Source organism: Pan troglodytes, chromosome 11 (assembly GCF_028858775.2).
Source record: "Pan troglodytes isolate AG18354 chromosome 11, NHGRI_mPanTro3-v2.0_pri, whole genome shotgun sequence".
Lineage (NCBI taxonomy): Eukaryota > Metazoa > Chordata > Mammalia > Primates > Hominidae > Pan > Pan troglodytes.
The window spans coordinates 78231465-78243498 of record NC_072409.2 but is presented as its reverse complement, the minus strand read 5'-3'; the positions used below and the strand labels follow the sequence as shown (position 1 = coordinate 78243498).

The 12034-nt window shown below is 49.8% G+C and overlaps 1 protein-coding gene across 1 annotated transcript in view; it reads left to right on the top strand.

The window, feature by feature from the left end:
• The window catches only part of FRMPD1 (FERM and PDZ domain containing 1), a 98512-nt gene extending 88670 nt beyond the window's left edge, over positions 1-9842 (top strand). Inside the window, exons 14-16 of the mRNA XM_016960895.4 lie at positions 60-204; positions 3041-3847; positions 7327-9842. Of these exons, the coding sequence (XP_016816384.1) occupies positions 60-204; positions 3041-3847; positions 7327-9707 (3333 nt within the window). The 3' untranslated portion in view covers positions 9708-9842. The remainder of the gene's footprint in view (positions 1-59; positions 205-3040; positions 3848-7326) is intronic.
• Positions 9843-12034: the final 2192 nt, after the last annotated feature.

The window sequence follows — 12034 nt, the reverse complement described above, 5'->3', positions numbered from 1 at the left end:
CAGTCTTCAGACTGTCCCTTGGTCCTTGATAAACATGAGATTTCTATTTGCTTTCAAAGGTTCTGACTTTGCTGCTGGAATCCAACAGTGCAAAAGACCTAGCCTGCCTGATTGCTGGGTACTACAGGCTGTTGGTTGACCCAGTTACCTCCATTTTCCTCTGGCCTGGAAACAAACAAGCGCACCGGGTATCTGCAGAAGAAGGTGAGGCACTGAGTCTTGCCCCAATAAGGACAGGCCCCTTTCGCTGGCCTTGTAGGTAAGGGCAGCCTAAAGGGAGGTGGTGAATTGAATTGAGCCGAGGCTTCAGCTCAAGTGGATGAGAGCTATTTCTCTGTTTATTTCCTAGTAAACAATTGATCTTTCATAAATACTAAACAAAGAAGCTTTCTTTGTATCTGAAATTTTCCTGAAACCAAGGAATGCTGTGGAAGAGCTCTAGTTCCCTGCTGTATTTCCTAAGATTGTCTCTCAGATCCACTGCATTTTATCATTATTTCTCAGCCAGGCATTGTGGCTCACGCCTGTAATCCCAGCACTTTGTGAAGCTGAGGCAGGTGGATCACCTGAGGCCAGGAGTTTGAGACCAGCCTGGCCAACATGGTGAAACCTCATCTCTACTAAAAATACAAAATTAGCCGAGCATGGTGGCACATGCTTGTAATCCCAGCTACTTGGGAGGCTGAGGCAAGAGAATCGCTTGAACCCAGGAAGTGGAGGTTGCAGTGAGCCGAGATCGTGCCATTGCACTCCAGCCTGGGCAACAAGAGCGAAACTCCATCTTAAAAAAAAAAAAAAAAAAAAAAAAAGATTATCATTATTTCTCATCAAAAAGAGATGTCACTTATTTGTTCAGGAAGTAGATGACCTGGCTTCTCTTCCTTACCTATGCACTCTTTTGCAATCTCTTGAAGTATAAAAGAACTTCTCTGCAAGGCAGGTAAGACAGTTTCCTAGGCCAGCTCCCAGTTTCTGCCAGGCTTTTGCCTCAGCACCATTGATGCAGCATGTCCCTAGGGCTGTGCTGATAAATGCTTAACAACTCCCTGCAGAGGGACAAAAAACAGTTTGAAGGAATTGCCCAATTCTATGGTGTCAACATTCTCACGATGGGTAATTTCAGGCTACCACGATATGATGATACCATGATGAATGTGGAGATGGGAAGAGGTGATCAATAGCACACCACTGTAGAGTGTTTCCTCTATATGGATAAAGTAGAAATCAGCTCAAGAGAATAGGTACTAATACAATAAGTAAAACAGTTAGAAAGTGATGAGTTTGGAGTATCTGTTACCTTTGTTTTTATTTTTATTTTTTTTAGAGGCAGTCTCTCTCTGTCACCCAGGCTGGAGTGCAGTGGTGCAATCTTGGCTCACTGCAGCCTCCACCTCCTGGGTTCAAGTGATTCTCCTGCCTCAGCCTCCTGAGTAGCTGAGATTACAGACACCTGCCACCATGCCCGGCTAATTTTTGTACATTAGTAGAGATGGGGTTTCGCCATGTTGGTCAGACTGGTCTCGAGCCCCTGACCTCAAATGATCTGCCCACCTTAGCCTCCCAAAGTGCTGAGATTACAGGCATGAGCTACGGCGCCCAGCCTGTTACCTTTGTTGTTACACAATGTATTTATGAACGAGGGGTGACTCCTCAGAGTCTGCTCAGGGAGACAACACAGAGTGGCAACAGGGCTGTTGTGGAGGGGTTGTGGGGGGGACTGCTGCTGCCTGTCAGAGAAAGTTCTCTAGAGGAAGAGGTATTGGAAATAGATCTTGAAGAACATGCTGGAGTTAACCAGGCATGGAAAAGGAAGACAGATCATTCAAGGCCGAGGGGGCCTGGAGGAATGACCTGAGGAAAAGGCCATGACCTGAAAGAAGCTCTCCCTATGGGTGGCTGGAACATGGCAGGGAAGGCTGCCATGGGGGACTGGGTGCCTGAGGAGGGGCTGGACTATATTGCAAGAGGGGAAAAGGGAGATGGTGAAAAGAGATAGGAGCCCCACCACGAGAAAGGCAGCTAGACTACAGAGGAGACCTCAGCGCCATTCTGTGAGGGAGACACTAGACTGAAGGGGAGGTGTCAAGACCATCCTGTCGTGGGTACTAGACTGCGGAGGAGGGTTCAGGGCCATCCTGGGAGAGGGGGAAGAGCCTGCAGAGGAGGCCTTAGGGCCATCCTTTGAGGCAAGGGAGGACTAGACTGTGCATGAGGCGCCATGGCCATCCTGTGAGAAGGGCAACAAGGCCATACTGTGAGAGTCTGTAACTGTTGTGGGGGAGGCCAGGCTCTTCCCCGTAAGCAGGGCAGCCATCAGAGGGTTTAAGCAGGGTGTGATGAGGTCAGAGAGAAGTTTGAGAAAGATCACTCTGGAGGCTTACAGGAATAAAGAGATTGCAACCTGGCTCAGTGCTCCCCAGCCTCCTACCATTAATCCTTCCTGAGAACCTGCCGCTGGATGAGTTTTCACTGTCCTACAAAGCCCATAGCACCCATGGATCCAGAAGGCCAGGCTTTAGAATGGTGCCAGCCTAGCAGCCTCGTACTCGTCATAAAATTGCTAAAAATACAGATTCTCAGGCCCCACTTCTAGCAATCTGACTCAGTACATCAGGGGTAGGGCCAAGGATCTGTTGTATTTTTAAAATATGATTCCCCATCTGACTTTGACGCCCAGACAGGATAGAACTGAGGTCTGGGGAGGGGCTTAGCAAACCTGGGCAGTGCTGCCCACACAAAGAGGAATCAAAGTAAATACCACATTTCCATGAACAGACAGTTCTCCTTGGAGGTGGGGTGGAGTTAATCCAGCCTCCTTTAGCTCAGAGAGATGTGGGACAGGCGGTCTGATAGCATGGGGAGAACATGGAAGTTGGAGTCCCTCGGATCCCGTGTTCATCAGTATAGGACGGTCTTAGGCCGGCCACCCTCTGGCCCTCAGTTTTCTCGTCTGGCAGGGTTGGGTGGGGGTCAGGGGGCTAGAAGGACACATAGGTAGGAGAATTCTGTTGTGTAACTGTTGCTGTACCCTGTGTTGCAGGCTATGAATCCAGGGCCTGCAGTGACTCAGAGGAGTCCTCTGAGGTGGACTGCGTACTCGAACCTCTCTCTGACAGGCGCCTGGTGAAACTGGCACCCTGCAGATCACTCATAAAGGAGGAGCAGCCTCCTGGGAACAGCCCCACACCTGAGGTGGCTAGGAGGGGCCCCAGCACCTGCGGGGCCAGCAGCACGACAGACAGTGCCGAGTCCGAGGCGTCCGACTCAGCCAACACTGAGAGCCGCGGCGACAGGACCAGTGGCTCGAGTGAGTCCATGGACGCTCTGGAAGAGGATGACTTAGACACCTGCTCCTCCAGCAGGTCCACCTTCTTCCACTTTGGCTCGCCAGGCCTCACAGAGAGCATTGACTCTGACAGCCAGGAGGAGAGAAGCGGGATTGAAACCAGTGGCTTCCTCTGTCTCCTGGACCTGGCTCAGAGAGCCACCCCCCAGTGCCAGAAGACAGAGTTTTCCGAGAGTGCTGCTTTGGAGACATTTGGCTGGGCACCAGAACTGAGCACAGTCAGGCTGGACCCCAGGCTGTATGAAGGCAGCCACGCCGACTACTACAGCCTGTGTTCCAGTGTCTCCCCGGCCAGCTACCTGAGTGACAGTTCCGAGAGTACAGCTTCCCGGCAAGGGGGAGCCCCGCCAGCCTGGGGTCAGCAGGGCTGGACTGAGGCCCAGCCCAGTTCCATGCTGGAACCTCTGGCCCTGCACCCACCACTGGCCTTTGAGGATGGCAGCTCAGATGAGGAATACTATGACGCGGCTGATAAGCTCACTCCCCCAGGCCCCCCGTCAGGTGAGCCGTCCCTTGCAGGTCTGCAGACACGGCAGGCAGCTCCTGAGTGCCTCCCGGGGGCCAAGGCCTGGGGCCAAGCTTGAGAGGAAGGCACATGAGTGAAACAGGGTCCCTGTACACTTCTGAGGAGGTAGATACAGATTCCATGGACCAAATTTTAGGCATCGTGGCAGGCCTGCAAGGGAGGTTCAGACAACTGTGGCAAGCAGATGGGAGGGATTCATCCAACAGTTGGAATCAGGGAAGGCTTCCCAGAAGAGGGGGCAAATGGGCTGGGCCTTGTGGGAGGGACAGAATTTACAAAAAACAAAAGGGCTTGACAGGAGTGCCCGGCAGAGCGAAGTGGCTATGTCATCACTGATCCTGAGGCTGCATTAAAGGAGGCCTTGAAGCAAGAAGAACCAGACAGACAGGCCGTCTGTGGCCCTGCAAGGCCTTCTGGGGTCCAAGGGACCCTGACATCAGAAGGTAGGGGATCTGGTGGCTGTGTTTCTATCAGGTTCCTCATACATTCCTCCACCGAGAGTGTGGAGGGTCTTTCCAAGCAGAACTGAGATCCTGGCAGGACACACACACACACACACACACACATACACTGCATTCTGAAGGAAACATATTGGAAAAGTGCACATGGATGTTGAAGGTGACCTGCCAGGAGCTGGGAGAGCTGCAGCCCTTGTTCCTGTCTCGGCACTTTCCTGCTGCTCTCTGATCCTCTATTCCCAGACCTCCTGTGCTCTCCCACTGTTCTGGAGAGAAAGGCCAGCTCCTCTGGGAGCCCCGTCAGGCCCTTTGAGGCCCTCTGTGACATGGCCTCTGCCTGTCTCTCTCCCTCCTCCTGCATTCCTGCCATACAGACCTCCTTGCCACTTTCTACAAGTGCCTGTTTTTTCCCCCTCCTCCAGCCTTTGCACATGCTGCTCTTTCTGACCGAAACACTCCTCCCCCGATCGTGGCTGATGGTGCCCATCCGTCTATCAGATTCCGGTTGGAATTCACTTCGTCAGAGAACATTTCCCAGGCTTCCCAGGCCAGGGAAAGTCTCTCCATCTCTGTCACATGTTCTTGCATTACCTGGGGCTCTCCCTGTCTGGCACCTCGCACAGCCTGTAAATTACATATTTACTTGTATGATTCTGTGTTGATGTTTCCATCACTAGACTGAGAACTCCTTTGAGCGTTAGAACTGTGTGTTTCTCACTGTGTCCCCAGCACACAGCGTCTAGCAATTGTTGCTAAATGAATGAATGAAGTCTCCACCATCTACACTGAGTTCAATTGACTGTACCTCTAAGGACAGGAGAAACCATGGCCAGACTCCTTACTGCTCCCCAAAGTACCCAGACAACCACTTTCCATGCCCCAGCCTTACCCTGCAGGGCCAGCCATTGTGCCGGGGGGCAGGATGGAAGTGTGGCAGAAACCATCAGTCAGGGCTCTTTTATGGGAGTCTAGTCAGGAACATATGGGGTTCATACCAGACACTGTTTTGTTTTTGTTTTTGTTTTTTATAGGGAGCCAGTGTGGTGCTGAGAAAAGAGCCAGAACTAGGATTCCTCAGCCTGGGTTCTGATTTGGCCCCTGACTGACTATTGGAGCCTCTTTGTCTTTGGGACTTAGAAACTCCTTGGTCGGTGGCTGTCAGTAGCCTAGGGCAGTCAAATGTGACTGGGCATCAGAATCACCTGAGGGACCTTGTTTAAAAACTATAGATTTGGCCGGGCGCAGTGGTTCACACTTGTAATCCCAGCACTTTGGGAGGCAGAAGCAGGCAGATCACCTGAGGTTGGGAGTTTGAGACTAGCCTGGCCAACATGGCAAAACCCCATCTTTACTAAAAATACAAAAATTAGCCAGGCATGGTGGCGTGCACCTGTAATCCCAGCTACCCAGGAGGCTGAGGTAGGAGAATCACTGGAACCTGGGAGGCAGAGGCTGCAGTGAGCCGAGATTGCACCACTGAACTCTAGCCTGGCCAACAGAGCAAGATTCTGTCTCAAAAAACAAAAAACAAAAAAACCTAAACCTTATAGATCCCTAGGCCCTAGCCTCAGAGATTCTGACTCCTCAAGAGATTCTGGGGAGCAGCCTAGGACTTGATAAGGTTTCTAATAGCATACAGCCAGGTTAGAAATGACTGGTCTGACTACACAAGCTCTCTGATTCTCAAGTGCTAGGCTCTGATCCTAATTCCTTCTGGCTGATTCCCAAGGGTTCTTTACAATAGTGCCTCTCCTCCCAGAAAGATCCATCCTGGGATGCACAAAACTCGATGCCTGTGACAGAGTTGTGGCCCCTTTACATTCAGACATGAAATGGCAATAACAAGAGCAGCTTCCTTTTAGTGAATACCTAATGAGGCAGAGGCCTTGTGCTGGGTGCTTTATAAAAATGCATTAATTCATTTAACCTGCACGGCAGCACTGAATGGCACCATTGGCACTAAAAGACTTGGGTTAACATCAGCACAAAGAAAAAGTGTTAGGAAGTAAGATTGTTTATAGAATTGCTGGCAAGCCTGAAGACCTGGGTTCAGAAATAGACAGCAACCAGGCTAAGAGTCTAGTCACAGGATTCCCTACCTGTATTATCAAGCTATTGTGGTTGGAAAGAATGGCTCTGCTTTTTCTTTTTTTTTTTTTAATGTCTTTGGGTTTGGAATTCTGGAGAATTTGTAGCTGATTGGCTGGCGTGGACAGAGCATCTTCGTGAACAGTTCCAGCAGACTCTAACCATTGGGGAGATGTCATTCCCTAAACAGAAGTTGAGATGCTGTGACCAAAAGATAATTAAATGGATCTTAGGCATCCAAAAATTTAATAATGTCTATCACAGCTGGGTGCAGTGGCTCAATCCTATAATCCAAGCACCTTGGGAGGCTGAGGTGGGAGGATTGCTTGAACTCAGGAGTTCAAGGCTGCTGTGAGCCATGATCACACCACTGCACTATAGCCTGGGGGACAGAGTGAGACCCTGTCTCAAAAAAAAAAAAAAAAAAAAAAAAGTCGGCCAGGCGCGGTGGCTCATGCCTGTAATCCCAGGCCTAGGTAGGCGGATCATTTGAGGTCAGGAGTTCGAGACCACCCTGACCAATATGGTGAAACCCCATCTCTACTAAAAATACAAAAATTAGCCAGGCATGGTGGCAGATGCCTGTAATCTCAGCTACTCCGGGGGGATGAGGCAGGAGAATTGCTTGAACCTGGGAGGCAGAGGTTGCAGTGAGCCGAGATCACGCCACTGCACTCCAGCCTGGGTGACAGAACGAGACTCCGTCTCAAAAAAATAAAAAAAAATCTGTCACAATTATTATCCCCATCTTTCAGATGAGGAAGTTGAGGAGATCAGGATTGAACTTGCTCAAGGTTACACAGCGTAGCCAGAATTTAAACCCAGGCAAGCCCAAGGCCTGAGCCCAAGCTCTATTAACATCTTTTTTTGTGTGCTTTTTAATGTATTTTTTCTTTCCTGACTCCCAGGGCCCAGAGATGTTTCTACTGCAGAACCCAGTGCCACAAGCTTGCAGAATAAGGCCAGCACTTCTAGCCCTGAGAACAGCCTGCCTTGTGGGCCAGATGGAAGACAGCCAAGCAGGAGGGGAGGGGTGAAGAAATATGCCAAGACCCTGAGGAAAAGAAGGTCTTTCCTACAGACCGACTACACCTCTCAGGTCTCATTTCCCCTGGTGCCATCAGCCTCCCTGGAGAGTGTAGACGACGTGTGCTACTATGACAGGGAGCCCTACCTGGCCCTTGGTGCACCCTCCCCAACTGTGTCCTCTCTGCAGGACATGCAGGGTGAGCCTGGCCTTCTGGAGACCAAGGCCTTGGGGCTGCTGGCTCCTCTGAGGGAGACCAAGAGCACAAACCCAGCCTCCAGGGTCATGGAGATGGAGCCCGAGACCATGGAAACCAAATCAGTCATCGACTCTCGAGTGTCTTCTATTTCTGCCATTCGCTTCCGGATTGACCCCAACAATAAAGAGAATTCTGGTGTTGTCCCTGTTGCCAGCTCCTCAGCAAGCACTCCTCACTGTTCTAACCCAGGTTCATCTGGCCCAGATACTGCTCAGGCAAGGCCTTCCCAAATCTTACCTCTATCTCAAGACCTGGATGGGATTGCCCCCAAAGAACCAACCATAGAGCATGGAGACAGCTCCTTCTCCCTCTCCAGTGGTGACCCTAACCCAGACAGAGCCTGCCTGGCCAGCAACCCAGGACTAAATAATGTCTCTCAAGGAGACACACTAGAGCTCCAGTTGGAGCCCCATGTCCAGTTGGAAATGGGATTGGAATCTTTTTGTACAAATCATATACAAGAAACTGCCCCCAAATACACAGAGCCTTTGTTGTCTCCTAGAGATGAGCCTAGAAGTGATGAATGTCGAATAAATCCAGGAGAGAAGATAGCTTCTATCCCTACAAAGGAAGAGCCACAAGGACAACTATCTCTGGAAAGAGACAGAGAAGTTACAAACAAAAATGGCACCAACGTATTTCAGGAGGAATCCAGGAAGGATTCAGGTGACTCCCCGGGTGATGTGTCAAATAATGTTTCACAGACTCTTGATATTAGCTCTCCAGCTGGTAAAATAGTAACCTCCCTTTCTTTAGATGCTCCTGTAACAGGGACTGAGCAGATCCCACCACATCCCCCTAGAGACCCTCAAGGACAGAGCAGAGAACCCCCAGGGCAAGGCTGCCAGGCTCAAGAACAAAAACTATTCGTAGAGTTGGATTTAGACCCTGATTTCTTTCTTGGGAAGCAGACAATTTCACCAGCCGTCCCTCCAGAGGGGATCAAGGCAGAGGCACCTAACCATGTGACAGGGGAAGATATAGCCCCTAGGGACAGCCCTGAGTGGGTCTGTTTTAATCCTGAGCCTTCCCTGCCAGAACCACTACCATGTCCACAAGGGGATCCTCACTTAGAAACTTCAAACCATTGCTTACTCTCAGAAGGCAAAAGTGACAGCTCTAGCATCTGCCTTTCTGCTGAGAAGTCTTTTCTGTGCTTTGCCCCAGAAAGCCATCCTGAAGTCTCTGCCAGTCTCAGGGTGGCCACATCTTTGGGTTTTGCAGGCATGAATGAGATGGTGGCTCCCAGGATAGGGATGGACCAGTGCAGCTGTCGGTTCTCCTATGCCACATGCTTCCGTGGCCCGCAGCCTGAGACAGAGGAAGAAGACAGGGACTTGGAAGCACACCCCACGGCCCCCCTCACCTCACCGCCCTCTGCGGGAAGCCCGGTGGTTCTGCCCTGGAGGCCTGCCCGAGCCCACAGCTGCAGCACCGCACCCCTGTCGAGGAAAAGCCACATCTGGCCAGAGTACTGCTCCAGGGCACTGAGACAGCTGAAAGCCACCCCTGCCAGCACCCCTGAGGGCTTCATCCAACTCATGGAGAGCTTGCTGGAGCTACAAGACATTTTAGAAACTTCCTGGGGGGTTGGAAAAAAACATCCCCCAGAGAAGTGCACCTGGCACTTTACCGAAAGCCGGAGCCGCCTCTGCATGGGCTCCCAGAAGCTCCTGTCGAGCTGTCAGCATGTGATCAGAATGGACCAGTCCCCCGAAGAGATGCAGGGGGCCGTGCGTGACACCTTCCAGCACCTGGTCCAGCTGGCCGGCCTGTGCTTTCAGTTCACAGACTGTAGCCGCTGCTCCGCCCGGCACAGGGAGGCAGCGGGGAACCTGAGGGATGTGGTGTACACCTACCATCAGTTTATAGAGGCTGCTAAATCGACCTGCGAGAGAGGCTACCACGACCTGAGTGCGAAACTCCTGGCCCGTCAGTGCACGGCCCTCACGGCCGCCGTGTTCTGTTTGACCCAGAAGTTCCGGGCATCCACGGCCCTGTAAACAGGTCAACGGCCCAAGGGCCTCCTGCCCTGTCCTGCCTTGGACACTTCCCTGAGAAGCCCCTTCCACTCTCCCACCCACCCTCTTCAAATGTTTACTATATAGAGTATTCAAATAAACTGCTGCTTAATCTTGGCCTGAGTCATAGAGTTTGGGTTAAAAGCATTCACTTATATTCGTTCAACAGACATTCACTGGATACTTCCTTTGTGCCAGGCCTTGGGATTTACAGATGAGTAAGACAAGTCTCTCCCCCTGGTCAGGATGCTTACAGACTCTCTAGGCACAGATTAGTTAGATCACTATCAGCAAAGTGTTTATCATAAAAGGAGCGTACCCAAGGAGTGTAGAAGCAAAAGGAATACTCAAGAAGGCAGGGGTGAGGGAGAAAGGTGGGGGTCACTGAAAAACAGTCTTGACTTCTCATATCACACTTATTTGGCAATAACCTTTGCAAATAGGAGTGAATACTGGTAATATTTGATAGACTTCGACCTTCACAAGTTATGGTTTGCAGCGCCTGCACCAGGAGGCCTGGGATTCTTGGCTGCCCCACTGCAGCAAGCATAGGTTGCCACTAGGTGGCAGGAAGTTCTTTCATTGCAAGGCCACACATGTGCTTTATCTGAAATTGATTGCATCCCTGAATCTTGCACCTTATTCCTGTTTTAAATATATAAAAAGCCGAACATTAAAGCCTTGAATTAGATTTGCCTTTTTAAGAAAATTAAAGCAAAAGAAATATATTGGATACCTTTCTTACCCCAGTTGAGCCAGTTAATCCCAGTTCATCCTGGTGGACCTTAGACAAGCCACCTAACCTCTCAGTGCTTTGGTTTTCTTTTCTGCAAATTGACATACTAATAGTGCCCATTTTATGGGATAGAAATCCAGCAAGTACTCAATCTAGTAGATGATAAATGCTAGCAATAACCCTCAGCTCTTATGGACGTCTCTTCTAGTCTGAAACCATCCACTGTATTTTGTTTTTAGACCCCAGGGAAACTGATTTTAAGCCTCCCTTGGGGTGCCTCTTTGCCTGGCTTCTCTGTCCAGGCCAAAGGTGGTTTAGTCACTCACCTTAGGCTATTAGAGTTCGTTAAAGGAGTCCCTTGTCCCTCTGGTGCTCCTGACCAGTGTGAGCTCAGTGCTGCCACTGTGGCTCTTCTCTAGGGCTCCTTCCCTCCACCCAGCAAAAGCAGGAACAGAAAGGAGAGTGTGAAGTCACACACCTCAGCTCTCTCCAAACAGAAGGAAAACAATACCTGAGAGAAGACGTGAAAAGGCATCCTTCCCATCTCCTGTTACCGATAACTTGTTGTTAATAACTAGAAACCAGTTACCAGTACTTGTGCCAGGAAAAGATGTATTTTCTTAGAGGCCTGTTTCTTTTCATAGGATACTTTGAATAAAACTTAAATGAGGCTCTTGAACACAGATTGGAAGCAATTTCATGGCAATGAAAAATAGGAACTACAGGGCACCAAAATAATAAAAATTGCCTAATGTTAAACAAGACCTGAAACTTTTGTCAGCAGAAAGCTGTGAAGAGGTAAATCACTCATTTATGTGAACACAACCTATGTGTTCACAAGTTTAGGGGAGGAGCTCGGGACTTCACTCAACAAGAATTTTTTTTTTTTTTTTAGATGGAGTTTCACTCCTGTTGCCCAGGCTGGAGTGCAATGGTACGATCTTGGCTCACTGCGACCTCTACCTCCCAGGTTCAAGCGATTCTCCTGCCTCAGCCTCCTGAGTAGCTGGGATCACAGGCGTCTGCTGCCATGCCCAACTAATTTTTGTATTTTTTTAGTAGAGACGGGGTTCCACCATGTTGCCCAGGCTGGTCTCGAACCCCTGACCCCAGGTGATCTGCCCACCTTGACCTCTCAAAGTGCTAGGATTACAGGGGTGAGCCACTGCACCTGGCCTCAATCAGGATTTGAATCCTGGCTTTGGCCTGTGTTATCAGGCATTTCTCTGGGCCTCGGTTTCCCCATCTGGCAAAAGGAAATAATACTCCTTTTCATTTAATGAGGGCCTAACATGTGGCAGATGTCTTATTTAGATACCTTGAATGCATTTTTCTAATACAGCCAACACCCTAGAGATTGTTGAATAATATATATTCAGCATTATTGTGAAGAATAAATAATCATGGAAGGCACAAAGAAGACTGAAGCTTCCAGCTCAGAACTCAATACATGTTTATTTCCTTTTTCTTTGGTTCTCCTCCCCTCAAATTCATTAACTGTCTTGAGTTGCTACTGTATGGAGCTGCTATTTTTCTCTACAGTTCCCATGAGGAGAACTAAGTCCCAGAAGTG